This window comes from Misgurnus anguillicaudatus, chromosome 13 (assembly GCF_027580225.2).
Source record: "Misgurnus anguillicaudatus chromosome 13, ASM2758022v2, whole genome shotgun sequence".
Lineage (NCBI taxonomy): Eukaryota > Metazoa > Chordata > Actinopteri > Cypriniformes > Cobitidae > Misgurnus > Misgurnus anguillicaudatus.
In genome coordinates, this window is record NC_073349.2 from 7629204 (window position 1) to 7645046 (window position 15843).

Consider the following 15843-nt stretch of genomic DNA (forward strand, 5'->3'; position numbering starts at 1 on the left):
GTATCTGCTGGATCGTACTTTGATCATTATGCAGCTTAAAGCTATAGAAACTGATGAAACGTTGCATTTCAAGTGTATTCACTTTTCAAAGTATTTATGTAGTAAAAGATGGGATTTTGGCTATGGCTTTAAATTTCAAGTGTATTGATGGCAGAAAAAAAAATTACCTAGGAAAACAGAATCATAATATTAACATGAAATTGATAAAACAAAGAAATTAAGGTTATTGAATTTTAAGATTAATAATTATAGACTAGAAAGATTAGAAAATATGGAAGTAAATTAATCTAAACTGTATGAACTAAATGTGAACGAACAATACGCAATTGAATGCTTAGCGTCTTGACTGGAGTGTTATTAAAATCCTGAAACTACTAGAAGGTGTGGGATCAGGTTAGGTGGTTTAGTGATTTAGAGGTGCGATAGACCACGATCAATGATAGCCGACACCATCAATTGCCCTTCTCACGCAGAGATTATGAATACTACACAGAAAATGCTTCCAGGATTTGTCCGGAATCATTAGACTTTTGGGTCATTTATTCTGCCGATTATTTTTTGGAGTCATGCTTACTGCGAAAACCCGTAAAGACATGTGATACATGTAAAGTCCTGCACATGCTTGACTTTTAAGCGCTTCTGAAGTTCGCCAGTTATTCGTAACTCGTATTTTAAATGAGATCATGAGGAGCGCGTGATGCGCTGCTCTGTCATGCAGGTGAATGATCTCAGCTTTAGCAGCACGTATAGTGAGCACGCATCGTTTCACACAGAGAACTTTAAACGTGCATCTTTCGGCAATTTTACTAGGTTCTCTTTACGGGAGCGATCCCAGAACATTTACGGGATGTGATTGTGTTGACACGGTAGCCTCAAACAATTTTAGAGAACATATTTTAGACCATACTGCGAGTCAGACTTCACCTAAAGTCTTTGACAACATGCGATTGACTTGTTTATCCATTAAAGTTTAACTTAATTATGCTGAACATTTTCACATACCATTCTTACATAACCTGCAGTTGCAACACCAATATGCATAGCATGATTTGCCTCATAAGAAACTTTTCAATAAACGAGTAATGCTTTGACTTCGTTGCACCTGAACTTGTAATGCATGTAGCGTGGACTTCGCACTAGGGTGGTTAAATTGCACGCTGGGTTTAAAATCAATGAGAGAGAGTTCCATTCCCTGTTACAAGGTCATTTTCAGACCGCTAAGGTATCAGTGATGTGCAACAAAGTTTTAAGAGGTTTGCAGACGAAAAATCCGTTGAAGATTGAGAAAGTTATGATATTTTTATTATTAGAAATCAGAGGAAAGTTATATGGATGTCTATGGAATGTGTGTGACCGAAATGCTGCTTATTTACATGTTTTTGCTTATAACTCTCATTTTATCAGATATTTTCATGAAATTTTAACAGAAGGTAGAAGTTTGTTAGTACTTTCGAATTAAATTATAAACATTTGCTGTTTTAGTCAGAATGGGCATCGGACCCATGTTAACCATTATTTTTAGAATGATGCCTGCAGTGGACGTTCTGACATGACGTTCACTGTAGTCTAAAACAAGAACGTAATATGCAAATTTTCGCGATTTATTTAAATACAACCTCCTCCATACCATTACCATGTTTCAGCACTAAGATAAAAGATATATATTGTGGTCCATTTACGTTTCATTATTGTCCAGAGTTTAGTGGAAGCACATCGACCGGTTGAAAGTGACACTCAGTTTTAAACCGTTGCTGTGAACTAAAACACCTCCGAATTGAATACTCAAAATATCAAACGCTTCCGGTGTTCGGACTTGACGTATTTATTGTCGTATTTAGTGAAAACATACTACAACCTTGCGACGATGACTGAATATTGCATGAGACGCGTTGTAAAAGTACCGCGCGGGCGGAAGCAGATTTTATTCGATGCGCGTACCCGCGATGTCAGCATTGCTATATTAAATAGAAGAAATAAATTGTCACATTCCCAGTACTATCGTGTCGGCAATCTCACGGGCTGCGATATAATGATAAAAATAATAATAATTTAATGATGTAACTTACCTCACACCAAATTAAAATGACAGTAGATTTAATGCCACAATTCTTATGAAATGCAATCAATTGATTTCAACTGTGTGACAGCGTTTCCGACGGTCGTCGGACGAAACATTGATAATTGTACATTTGACCGACATAACCAGACAATCACTCGCAATTTGCGCAAGAAATGCAAGTTGAGCGTTACGACTGCGTGCTTATTACCGTGTTAGTATGCCAATGTGGCCTATCGTCAGTATTGAGCAGGCTGCATAGTGATGTTAACAGTGACATTGAAAATGACATTAACAACTAAAATAAGACATCACGTATATTTTGGTCAAAGACTGCAATAACTGACAAATACAGTAGGAAACATTTAATATGTCCCTTAAATTGGTAGGAACAGGTAGGCACATATCGGGAAGGTTGTATAGGATATACATATTCAGGAAAATTATGTAAAGCAGTGACCTTACCTTGTTTCTTAGGCAGACACATATGATTTTACACCATTTTGTCGTTTACGCATTTTTCACAATTTGTTTACAACAAACACGCACAGATAATTAAGACAGTTGCGTTCGGGTCTTTTTGATGTTAACTTACTCACGCGTTAATGCCGTGCTGTTGAGACGCGATCGCCTTTCAGGAGGAATAATGCCATAAAAAAAATATATCTTTGCTTTACAGAGCCTTCGTGTGGTGACTCTTGTTTAGATGAGAAGACAAAGATATTTTTGTTAGGAAGACATCACCCTTCGGTGTTTACCATGAACCGTAACTCCTCAGGCAATCAATATGATCAGTGACACCTGTTGCGGCCGAACTTCACAGGCAATCATCAGTGACACCTGTGCAAGCGTCCAGTGAGTTGCTATGGTCGATTACAGTTTACGCTTAACAGGACTGCATTGCATTTTAATCTGTTCATTAAAATGAAACGGCCTCATTCCTTGCGTTTTTGTGCCAAGTTTGCGAGCTTCCCTAAATAAGGGTCTTTGGCAAATATGAGTTGCGTTCGAAGGGACTGGTCAAACACGCCTACCGTAACCTTGTGTTGCAGTCTGTGAGAACGAGCGGCAAATGAGACGAGTAGCATATCGTGGATGAGAGATCCTGGGAAAAGGTTAAATTGGCACGAAAACATTGCGGGCCGAGTAAACATACCGAATTCACAAATAAGCAGAGGAAGGGCGAGCGTTTTGACATCCGATTCTGCTTGGTACGAGTAACAATCGCTTTGAAAACGTTTGGTTTGCACTAAGCATCAAGCAAACGAACTTCAGCTACGACACCTACGGGCAGCAGGAGAGAGTGTTAGTTCAGCGTTTAAATAGTCGGCATTGAGCTGTGATTGGTAAGCCGATTTTATGAATGAATGACGTGGTATTAGAGTCTTCCTGGTAGAACTTACGCTGACGCTTTCATTTCTGCTCACATGGCTCTGGTAAAGTTGATCAATCAGCTTAATTAGCCATCAGTGTTTTCTGGGTCAGATTCAGGCTCGTATTGATAAGGTAGTAAAGATGATATTTTATCTCCTGGCTTGCACTATTGCTTTAAGAGCTCATCTTTCAAAACTTTGCAAGGAGCGTCACACTTCCGTTTACTTAATTGAGGTATTGGGCTAATCACAACACATTGGATAGCTGCCCAATCGGTTCACACTGCGCTTTCTAAGAATGATGAGCTTTGTACAAAACGACCTATCACAGATGGGCAGGACTTAGAGGTGCTAAAACAATGTACAGTCTGTGAAAAATAAAGCTTTTTTGAACCATAAACCACGCAAACATGTCACAAGTGACGAACAAGCGGAACCAAAGCGACGAGGGAAAGTTCCGCCCGGACCAACTTCCGCAAACACCGGCACTTCCGGGTAACCCCTAGCAATGGTAATCAGGGCGAAATACACGCCAGGTGTGTGCGATGACGCGGCAAAAGCCCATTGGACCAAATGGGCAAGCTAGAAGGAAAAAAGCAGCGTCAGGAAACCAGGAAGGGGTCGATTGTGGTCGTGTGAATGCACAGCGAGGCGGCGTGTGGACTAAGCGGCGGCATTTTGGGTGAGGACTGAAGGGACAGGCTGAATATAGAAGTAAGGACACGTTGGAGTATCGAAGAAGATCGGCGTTTCGCCGGGAGAGTTTCCAAAGAAGCTACTGAGAGTGTGATACAACCCTTTCTTACCCGAAGTGTTGGATGTGGTAAACGCTGTGGGGAAACCATATACAGCCAAGCCGGAAGAGATCAGGTGATAGAAGGACCGCGTGACGGAAGGAGGAACCCGGGAGCTGTGGAAAGAGAGGCCAAGACGAAGGTTGTGGGTACATGCATTGTTTGTATCAAGTAAATTATTGAAGGGAAAACTCACCATTGTGTGGAAAGGTCTGGAGTCTTATGTTGTAGTGGCTCACCGTAGAAGAACGGAGCTGGTGGGCGTGGCAAATCAGGAAGCGCCTGGCAGAGCGCGACCAGGGGGCGGACGAACTTCATCCCACTCACCGTGACGGGCTCCAACGGCTTTCTCCCGATACCGAGCTGGATCGGATGTGAGAAAATTGGCCTTTTATGTCACAAAAGAGTGTGGGCTGCTGTGGGTAAGTGTGCTGAAATGATGTGTGTGCACCAGAGTGCTGCCGTGTAGTGCTGTGTCCTTTGCCATTCATCCTTACCCCAGGTCCGGTTAAAGTACCGTGTGAGTAGGCTTGTGGAAGTGTTGAAGCGGTGGTACCATCGCGGATCTACCTTATTATCCCCAATGGTTTGCATGTATTTCGCCGCCAAGGAAAAACCGTGAGTACAGTGAAAGAAGTGTTGCATTGATACTGTATTGAGCTATAAACGGTCTAGAAGAGAAATTCAGAGTCATACTTACCTAACCAACGCTGTTGTATGTGGCAGGAGCAACTGTTGTCCACTGTGAAAAAGGTACACCTGAGACCCTCCTCGGACAGGGCAGAGAACGAGTTCACACCTAGCCACCCGTTCTGGTCCTCTGGTCAGATGACGTACAGTTCCTCTCCTTACTCCTCAATGCTGCGAAAGAAGACAGTGGGTAGTGTGAGAAACCTTTACGTATATGTTGAAAACCTGAAATTGAAGCTAAGAGTGGCACTTACCTGTCACTTCCGAGAGTCCCACGTAGTGTGCAGCCCAGTTGAAAACCTGAAATTGAAGCTAAGAGTTACACTTACCTGTCACGTCCAAGAGTCCCACGTAGTGTGCCACCCAGTTGAAAACCTGAAATTGAAGCTAAGAGTTACCCTTACCTGTCACGTCCGAGAGTCCCACGTAGTGTGCCGCCCATTTGAAAACCTGAAATTGAAGCTAAGAGTTACACTTACCTGTCACGTCCGAGGGTCCCACGTAGCAGGCCCAGTTGAAAACCTGAAACTGAAGCTAAGAGTTATACTTACCCGTCACGTCTGAGAGTCCCACATAGCACGCTGGTCAACTGAAGGCCTGAACCCTTAGAACGAACCGAGAGTCCTACTCCCTCTGTATGCCTGTAAACCCCTTACAGTATACCTGCGTCACCTGGAGAGAGAACCAGGATTAAGAAGTCTCTAATTGTTTTGTGATCACAGGAAACGGCGAAGGGAGTACCTCCGAGGAACAGGAGAAAGGATCCATCTCTCCCGGCAAGGCACGGCCTTAGTCAACGCCAGGCTCCGACAAGGGAGGGCCTCAACGTACAGGTGACAACTGGATTTAAATCCCCTATTAATTGTGTGTTCTGTTTGCCTCCAGGAGTCGAGGAGGGCGCCACATGTACATAAAGGAAAAACCAAGGAAGTTACGATCAGGAAGGAGATCAGTTAGTTAATAACGGCTACTGTAGTTGCAACACGCATTTGGAAAAGTGAGGCGCTAGAGAGCAGGATTCGTTTGAATGCAAAATACAATTTGAATGAACAGTATTATACCTTATTAATGCCAAAATCATTCATAAACCATTCACATTTCCTTGGAATACACATGTAATGAGAACAATCATTTAGTAAATGAAAATGCTAGATAGTGGCAGTGGGGTGGTACTATTAATATGTTTTTTTGTAATGGGAAATATAACAACAAGTATTAAATGTGACAATCTGCTAAATGTTCTATGGGATGGTTTTCCAGACAGGGTTTAGATTAACCCAAGACTATTCCTTAGTTATATGAATACATTTAAGTAGGTTTTATAAACACTAGCAGTTTTAGGCCTCATGAAATAATATGAGATATGAACCTCCTATCGCACTAATTTCACACCAAACATACTGTACAAGCCAACCAGCTATTTAATTTTTTTTGACAGCAATTTAATAATAAAGACCTATTACTTTTGACCACTATTATCAGTATTTATTTAGAGACCTATCATTTCTGTAGCTAAGATGATTTATTGTGCAAATGTAAATTTATTTACTGGTTTGTTTTCTTTTTCAGAGAAAGTGATTAAACATACATTATATAGTGTGAATAAACCATAACCTAAAAACCTTTGGCTTCATATACACTAAATCAGGGGTCTCCAACCTATTTTTGAGCAATGGATAAAACACAATGGAGGGCTTCTTTTTTATATAGTTCACTGAAACTTTTAGTTTTATTTTATTTTATTGGTTGATATGTTTTATCATTACACATTAAAGAAGCCAAGCTTATATAAAAATATGAAATAAATAAATATTAAAATTGAGCCTATTTTTGGAATGTGCTTTTGAGGACAACTCACAGACAGCGGGCAACGGGCACCATGTTGGAGACCACTGCACTAGATCATTTTGACTCTGCCTGTAAAATGTGTGGTTTACTGTTTTCTACATAAAATCATCTTATAAAGTTATAATGTAATGTAATGTCCTACAATCCACTGGCTCACCCACCGGCTTCCTTTCCACGGTAGGGCCACTGCACAACAACACACTCCGCACGAATAGTGATTGTTTGTTCCTCCAAAGCTTTCAGGATAAATAAGTAGATCACTGGTACTCACAGTCTTGTTGACAGTTATTTCTCCCCTTCTGTGTCGTTCTCCTTCCTTCAGCGATCCTCCAAGAAGTCACTCAACTATGCAAACTCTCCACCGGAGATCGTGCTTCGCTGTGGCCTTCGTTGCAGAGGTATACACACAAGTGAGAATGTACCGCTTCAATAAGATTTATTCTCTTCCAAACCTGTTTCCATAACTTGTTTCTTCGTCCTCTTTCCTCCAACAGATCCTCTCTTCGATTCCTACTCGCCCACTTCAACACATCAACACCGCTTGCCACAACGCCCGCTTCAACATCCACCAACAATGGAACAAAACAATGAACAAGACGATTTCCACACTTCCCCAACAACGACGACTCCCTCCTTTCATCCTTCATGGCCCCGCACTCTTTCCGCTCGCTCCAAGCATTTGCCGGATCAACGGGGCTCGCGGACTCTTCAGAAGGACCGTGTTGTGGTTGTGCCCATGGCGGAAGTGAGTTCGCCCGGAAATCGACTCTCTCCCTGTGTATTTGGTGCACTATTTATGTCTCTCTCCTCCACTGCATTGCCCAATCGGAAGTCGCCAGCGGTCTGGCTAATGGCTAAACAAATACCTTGTCATAAATAAAATATTTTGGTTTGCTAAAGATGAGGGGAGACAACGAGTATGGATTACAACTGTGTGAAATTCGGCAGCCAGGCAAAAATTGAAGGACCTGTAGGACCTAACATTGTATACATTGATGTTTTTTAAGTAACGTTTGTAACAGTGTGACAGTTGACACGAGTTAGATATGATATATGATTGAAGGAATTTACATGTTATTTATTTCTCTTGTTATCAGAAATAAACTACTATAAAATGACTTCTTACTGATTCTTTGTGGAAGTCTACCAGAAGTTGCGTTTTGTTCACAAAAGCTGTTTGTTTATGATGTTGCTGCTGAAACTGTCTATACCTTCTTTTAAATAGTTTACATGTCTCTCCTATTGAAAATGAACTAGACACCCGCCTGAAAGGGTTTTAAAAATATGTATTTTGCATATTTAATAATACTGTAGAAATCATCATGCGGACCAAATTGGACACCTTTGTGGGCCGTGTTCAGCCGTATGTTTAACACCCCTGCACTAAAACAATGTACAGATGCAATATATTAAAACCGAGCCATTCTGGGTAATGGAGTTTCCAGTTTTCTGACCTCTACCTCTTTCTCTTCTGTTTTAGATATTCACGATGGTGCTGGAAGATGAGCTGAAGTGTGCACAATTATCGAGGCTCAACCCTGCTTCTGTTATTAGTAATTTTAATCAAATATAACAAACATTTCAAAATGACCTTTATGGTTAAAAGCGTTATTGAGTGCTTATATGAGATTGGCTATATAATTTTATATTTATTGAATGTCATTTTACTTACATGTACTTTTTATAGGTTATCAAGAATAAACCAACTTTTTTATTACAATCATACATATTGCACAAAATGGTAAAGAAAACCAGTTATTTTTTCTTAATAAAATGTATTTATCTCTTCATAAAGGCCTGCACTGCGTGGAGGTTTGTGAATATAAATGTAGCTGTTTTAAATAGACCACTAAAGTTCAGGGGGGCGTTTCCCGAAAACATCGTTAGCCAACTACTGTCGTAAGTTTCGTCGTTACTGACAAAGTTCAACGATTTGGTGTTTCCTGAAACCATAGTTTAAACGAACATTCGCAAGCTGCATCGCAAACTTGTGTGGTTTGAACGACAGCTCTTCTAACCTGTTGTTAGAAGCATCGTTCCTTGTTATTACAGTTTTTTACAATCACTTTGCTACTATTTTCAGAACCTTTATGTCATTTTTCACAACTCTAGACACAAAACTCACAACCAATGATCAAAGTGATAACTATGTTACAAGTGATAACTGTTTTGAGTTTTCTATCTAAAGTTGTAAAAAATGACATCAAGGTTCTGAAAATAGTGGCAAAGTGATTGTAAAAAACTGTAATTAGTACTTCACCTCTCACGTGACATCATAAACTATGTCGTTAAACCAACATTGTTCAAATGATGAATGTGCGACAAAGTTACTATGTTTTCGGGAAACAGCCTTGACAAGGTAGTTAGTTTCTCCAACTATGCATCGTACTATGTTGATTCAGCAACGAGTTACGTCGTTGTTTGGGAAACACACCCCAGAATCCTTGCTGTTTTTAACATGACACGCATATTTGCTTGCGTTTCTAATAAACTAAGCTGTTGTGGAATACAGAAAGTAAAAAAAGTTGAGTCATTTTTACCAACTCTTAAGATTTGAAAAAAGAGAAGCACGGATGTCTAGCGGAGGGCGGTTATGTGGTTTTAACCACTGCCTATTTTTTGCCCTCCCATGCTGTGATGGTATTTGATACATTTCAGCACACACTAGCCAAACAAACTGTACAAATGTACTTGGGTACGGTAGGCATAGCGTGAGCACACCCTTATGCCGAGTTCAGACTGCAGACTGTCGGGTCACAGATCTTTTCATACTGCCTGACTATCTGGGGTAGCATTCAGTGACTGCTGTTTTCACACTGCATAATGTATGGAGGACAGTGGGTTTCACACTGCATCACTTTAACATAGGAAGAATCGCTGACAACTTTGTCGTCCGCAAACTACGTCTCACAAACAAAAGGTCACGCGTGCAAGAACGTGAGACTGGGATCATAACTCCTCCCTGAACTTTCAGCTGCCCTGTATGTTGCTCTCTCAATTGCTGTAGGTCATCATTGATGTCATTTTCAGTCAGAACACATTTCCCACGACATGATTTTGAATCACTGACAGGTTCAGATATCTAGCATGCCAGATATCTCATGGGTGTCGCCGACTCGTAGGCGATTCTCTCAGATTGCGTGTTTCATAATTAACACTGTGTGATTTTCACTCGCGTGCACGAGCACCGGTTTGCCTGTGATTTTGGGCATTTGTCTGCGATTTCTCAAAACCTGTCGGCGAGTCAATATCATAAAATCGTGCAGTCTGAACTTGGCATTAGTCTGTCCTCTCACTGGAGTGTACCCAACATAGCGACTGTTTCCTGTTTCCAGTAACTTTTCCAAAGATTGGCTAGCATAAAATCTGATGACTTCTTAATTTAACCTTTGCTTCACATCTTAGCTTATACAGTGCAAACTCAGCGAATGTCCTAGTCAAAAAGATTACATTTAAAGGGCATTTCTGTTTTCACTTTGACTTTATGTTGTACTGTTTGTATTAATTAGGAAAATAAAGGATTTAACTTTTAACTTTATAAATACGAAGTACTCCCAAAAGTGCTATTACGCCATAAAATGTAGTTCCTCTTTTAAAGGTGCAATTTGTAAGATATTTGCAGTAAAATTTCCAAAAACCACTAGGCCAGTGTTATATATTTTGTCCAGCTGATTACTATCAATATCTGTAATGTTTTCAACTACTTGTAAATCGTGAGAAAATTTCCATTCAAAACATTGACACGGGGCAGTGCAGTCTCCTGTCAATGACGTTAATATCCATGTGACCCTTTGTAACCGCCTTTACTGACGTAACCCACATGAGAACACTGGTCGAGCTCGAAAAAATAAAATGGCGGCCAAGGAAGCGGCTGGAGCACAAATTTAGTAAAAATAAACGTATATTTTCACTTTTTAAGCATTTTAATTTCATTTCTAGCGAGAAATTAGTATTGTAGTTTTCAAATATGTGATTAGTTATCACAAAGGCGCTCTCTGTTTATATTTCAAACACGCTGCCTTTGAAGTGCGTCGGAAAGCCTTTCTCTGAGCGGCCTTCAGGCCTCCGAGGCCGAAGTCATGTCCTCATGAGGGAGCAAGGCCACAAGTCCTCACAGTCCTCACAGTCTTGAGGTTTCGGACGCAGCCAGTGTCGTGGACAAATGCGGAACTATGCGCTTGCTTATGGACTTATGGATATCTCTGTACCGTCTGCCGCTGGTTGTGTCAGCTCCTGTAAGCGTACGGGCCAACCAAACGACCCAAGAAGAGTTTGGAACAAAACGAGGGAGGATCAATTTGGTGTTGCATTATCTGGATAGAGAGAGCTTCACGACAACATTTAACTAGACCGAGATTCTGATCCTGCTTGTGTTTTACGCGATGGGTGAGTTGTTTTGATTCGTAACCCTTCAAAAAACGTATGCTATTATATTGATCACAACATTAGTGTGTAGATTGTAATCAGCGCGTCTTCCCGCGGACGATATGCACATCAAAGGTATTGTGAGATTCTGATCCTGCTTGTGTTTTACGCGATGGGTGAGTTGTTTTGATTCGTAACCCTTCAAAAAACGTATGCTATTATATTGATCACAACATTAGTGTAATCAGCGCGTCTTCCCGCGGACGATATGCACATCAAAAGGTATTGTACAACAATATAAATGGTCATTTTAAGACACTTCACAATAAGATTTGTACTGTCAATACATTATGTGAAAAATCATTGTAGATTGTAAGTTGAAAACTTAATTCTGAGCTGTGTTTACCATCGAATTTGGACTAATACTGTAATATCAATATGACTAACAATTTCGTTTTGAACATCACATATAAACTTACATAATGAAATAAACGATGTCATCAAACGCAACATTTATAAGACTTAATTACCTTATCCATCAACGTGATTTCTCGTTCTCGTCTGATATGGCTAAAGTTAAAGACTACAAATCCCATAATTCCACGCTGCTTCAGAGCGTCAGTAAACAACATCATTGTTTTTGTTTGATCTGGCGCCATCTTTCGGCGCATTTTACAAATTGTATCTTTAAATCCGCTTAGAAAAGCGATACGTTTTATTTTGTACCACCAAACTTGCTCGTATAACTACTCGTCTTAAATAGGAAAAACGTTGATGTGTTTGGTCATTTCTAACTTTATCTCCAAATGGCACCATTGAACGAATGGGGCCAAGCCAAATGCCATCCAAGCGTCGCAGCGCGCCCCAGCTCCCACGTGCACGCACACAGACGACAGAGGGATGCACCAACAATTCTTAGTTAAGGTAATAACATATTTTAATATTTAAAATGAGTAGACTATTCCTTTAAGGAGAACAGTCATTGGAAAGGGGGGCTTACATTTAAATGCTAGACACTCCCAGGAAGATGTTGCAGGCAACGCGATGGGGGACAGCTCCTGGTCCTGTCGGTAAATAACCGCTAGGCCACCACCGCGGCCAGTACTACGAGCTGCCTCCAAATAACTGTAGCCGGGGGGACGGGCTTCATTTATTGCAGAGTAAACCTCTGGCTGATGCCAGGTCTCTGTCAGACACATGAAGTCAAGTCCATTCTCTCTGATGTGTTCTTCTATCAGTGTGGATTTATTATTGATGGATTGAGTGTTATAAAGTTCGAATTTGATCAATGACTGTGGGGTAAATCTCTGTACAGGTTGTAAAACATTAAAATCCACTCCACACAGAACTTTAAAATCCACTCCATGCAGACTAGATTCCACTGCATAAACTGTATCCAACCGAAAGTGCGGAGATCCCATACTGGAGTGCAGAGGTCTCGCAATATTTCCAGTGTTGAAAGTAACTGGAGTGGCAACGCTCTGATGACGTGACAAACATGCGACTGATGACCAGAGAGACGGGATGTTTGTAGCAGAGCAGCTTGGCTGGTTGTGTAAGATGAATTTTCGACCGGAGCCTCTATGAATGTAACGAGGGCGGCGAAGAAGTCCAAGTTCTTTGATGATGGAGATGTTAAATCCAGGTGTGGTTACGAAACTGCGAAGTCGTCGGAGTTGCGAGCTGGAATAGCGGAATGCCATACTGAGCTAGAACTCGTCTGTAGCAGATATGTGCCTAGCTACCTCACTTCTCCACTGGTATAAAAATAACTCTAGCACAAAGTATATAGCACAACGTATATGCAAAATATGCATTCAAATTATGTAAACAAATTATGTAAACAACATAAGCATAATTAAAGATCGCCGGCGGAGAAGCGGCAAACAAACAGCGCCAGTGTCCTCTCCAGACTGGTCTAGTGAGATGTATGAGAGATGTACAACTTCAACTGCGTCTCCCTCAAAAGGGAACACAGGCCAAGCATACCATTTTCTTCATGTGATATTCTATTTCACTCAGAAATACAACATATTACAGAAATCAATCACAACTTACTGTTCCAATTACAGTCCTAATTACCTGCAAAGAGTTAAAAGAGAAAAAAAGCACCAAATGGTTTTTCTCCTTATGCATGCCGTCATTTTAGGTTTTGACATCCTTGCAGTGCTGCAGGGGTACTATGACTGAAAAAAATGCCATTGCTATTCCTGTGGTTACAGGATGTAGGTTCACCACTTGTGAAATGAGCATATACTGAGTGTTGCTTGGAAACAAAAATGAATAGTAATGCAAAAAGTTTTAAAATGGAAAGTTAAGTAATATGTATCTCACATGCTATTGATGTGCAACTAAATGAGAATGCGTATCTAAGAACTAAATACTATAGTTTTATTGCCTATTAAATACTGACACAAAATTATTGGCTTTGCTACAGGTACTACAATTATGTTTTGGTCACCATACCATACCTGTCATGGATACATACAAAGAGAGATCTGTCTTTTCATTTAGTTTGAAGTCTCATATTAAATTGATTCAGTTAATTCGACTCAAAACAGAAATGTATTTTTCTTTTATGCTATTCTACCAGCTTCTGCTTTAAGCATTGTGGATGTGGTTCAGACCATCATAGTTTAAAGAAGTGTTGAAAAGCATTCTATAAACTTCTTGTTTTCATTGTGTTATTACCAATAGTGAGTTAGAAAATGCATTCAAAACTTCCCAAAAAGAAATGTGTTAATACAGTTAATACAAGAAACGAGACATAGTGAAACACTTTTCAGTCTGCTTAACACATGCATGTTCAGTAAAGGTGAATGTACAGTCATCATATCATTTCATCTAAAAAACTAAACATAAACATAGTCCAAATGCTACAGTTCAAGTTCTGCAACAAAAAGCCAGATTTTGTTATAGCTATAATTGTTGATACAATAGCCTACTTCAGCTATGTTTAGGTTTAGGGTGCCAAATTAGTGTAGTTTGAGATTAAACATATTGTATCAAAGATATTTGTTGTGTCCGAAACCACTCCTTATCCACTATATAGTGAACTATATCGGGTGTCAGCCATTTTGTAGTGGTGTCCAAAACCTGAGTGAACAACTTTCGCCCACTCAACCATGATACAATGGGAAACGAACGCATAACTGGAATCAGCTAAAGGATACTGACAGTAAACACAAAAAATTACATTTATACATTTTTGTTAGTTCTTGTTGTATTTCCTACAAAAAATTGTAATATCTTTTATTTAAATATTTTCATGTAACAATAAATAAACAACAGAAAATAAATATGACAAGCTGCTTTGTTCTCTTTATGATCAACTAATACAATAAACATTTACAGTACAGTAAGAAAGGAGACTTTACCATTTCACAGTTCAATTGAATAAATAAAGCCACAGATGTGTAAAGGGTTTATGACGAATCTCTGCAACAGCTCTCTGACGCATGGTATTTACATGAGTGTCCGAAATCGCATACTCATGTTCATTAGTATCTTCCCCATATAGTGGACTCAATTGTCATCCCCTATATAGGGAATAAAGAATAAGTGAACGAGAGGGCTGTTTCGGACAAAGCTATTGAAATTCAAAACAAATACAGACTCCTACAAGCTTAATTGATCATCCGTAAATGACACAATTTGAAACGTAATGATGCCAAAGTCCGATACCGCCTACTTCCATGATGAATGAGTAGGCACAAAGCAGTAGGCGAGGCAAGTAGTAGGCCTATGTCTGAATTCATAGTATTTCAAAAACAGTACAGTAGGCAAAAGTACCCGGACGACCTACACTGAAATAAATGATTCATTCAATTTACTCAATTTTTTAAGGTAAGTGGTTGCAATGAATTTATTTAAGCTACATTTAAACAAAAGTTTTTTATTTTATTTTACTTTACTAATCTTTTTTGTCTAATTGTAGCTTAATTAAATTCATTGCAACCGCTTACCTTAAAAAATTTTGTAAATTGAATGAAAATTTTTTTAGTGTACTACAGGGGTGTCCAGACTTTGATCTACTTTTAAAATGGGGACATTCCATAGACGTAATGCATTTTATACTGTACAAACTGTATATTCTATTCCCCTTACCTACCCCATTCCCTAACCCCAACCATCACAGAAACCCGTGATAATTACCAGGTACACACACACACACACACACACACACACAGACACACACTGTGCGCGTGGATCGGCTCCTGCGTGAAGGCAAGAATGCGCATCCTAGTGAATTTCGGAAGTTAGACGGCTGTGAGCTGCAGCGGCCTGGCATAAGATTTATAAAACACATTTGAGAAAAAAGACACAGCAACTCAAAAAGACATGCGTGTTTCACAATTACTCTAAGACCATAATGCTGATTTCGCACGTGGAGCAGCTAACTTATGTGCGATCTACCGGCATTGCCTTTGCGATCGACTGGTCATATTGGACACCCCTGGTGTACTACTTCCGGCAAGATCCCGAAGTGTTCATTCGATGGACCCTGCAATCGCATGAGCCCCCAGGAGAGGAGTTATTGAATGAAGAATGAAGAAGCTGTCCTTTGTGGTTAAATTGCGCTAGTTTAATGTCATTTCAGTTAATGACTAACTTGTTATGACATGGCAGATGTATTTTGTCCAAATTCATTCATTCTATCCATATTCATATTATATAGTACATAGTGTTTTAACCGTCGATGAGTAGGAACTTCATA

General features: G+C 40.0%; 2 protein-coding genes across 2 annotated transcripts in view; both read left to right on the plus strand.

Annotated features, from left to right (window-relative positions):
* LOC129431233 (B-cell receptor CD22-like) overlaps nt 1-15843 on the plus strand; it is a 201965-nt gene that overhangs the window by 135813 nt on the left and 50309 nt on the right. The gene's annotated exons all lie outside the window — the stretch shown is intronic.
* On the plus strand, nt 4941-8507 carry LOC141369362 (uncharacterized). Its single transcript, XM_073875681.1, has 5 exons — nt 4941-5056; nt 5636-5746; nt 7047-7159; nt 7256-7506; nt 8242-8507. Exons 1-5 carry the CDS (start codon nt 4941-4943, stop codon nt 8332-8334), a joined length of 684 nt encoding a protein of 227 aa, XP_073731782.1. The 3' UTR covers nt 8335-8507.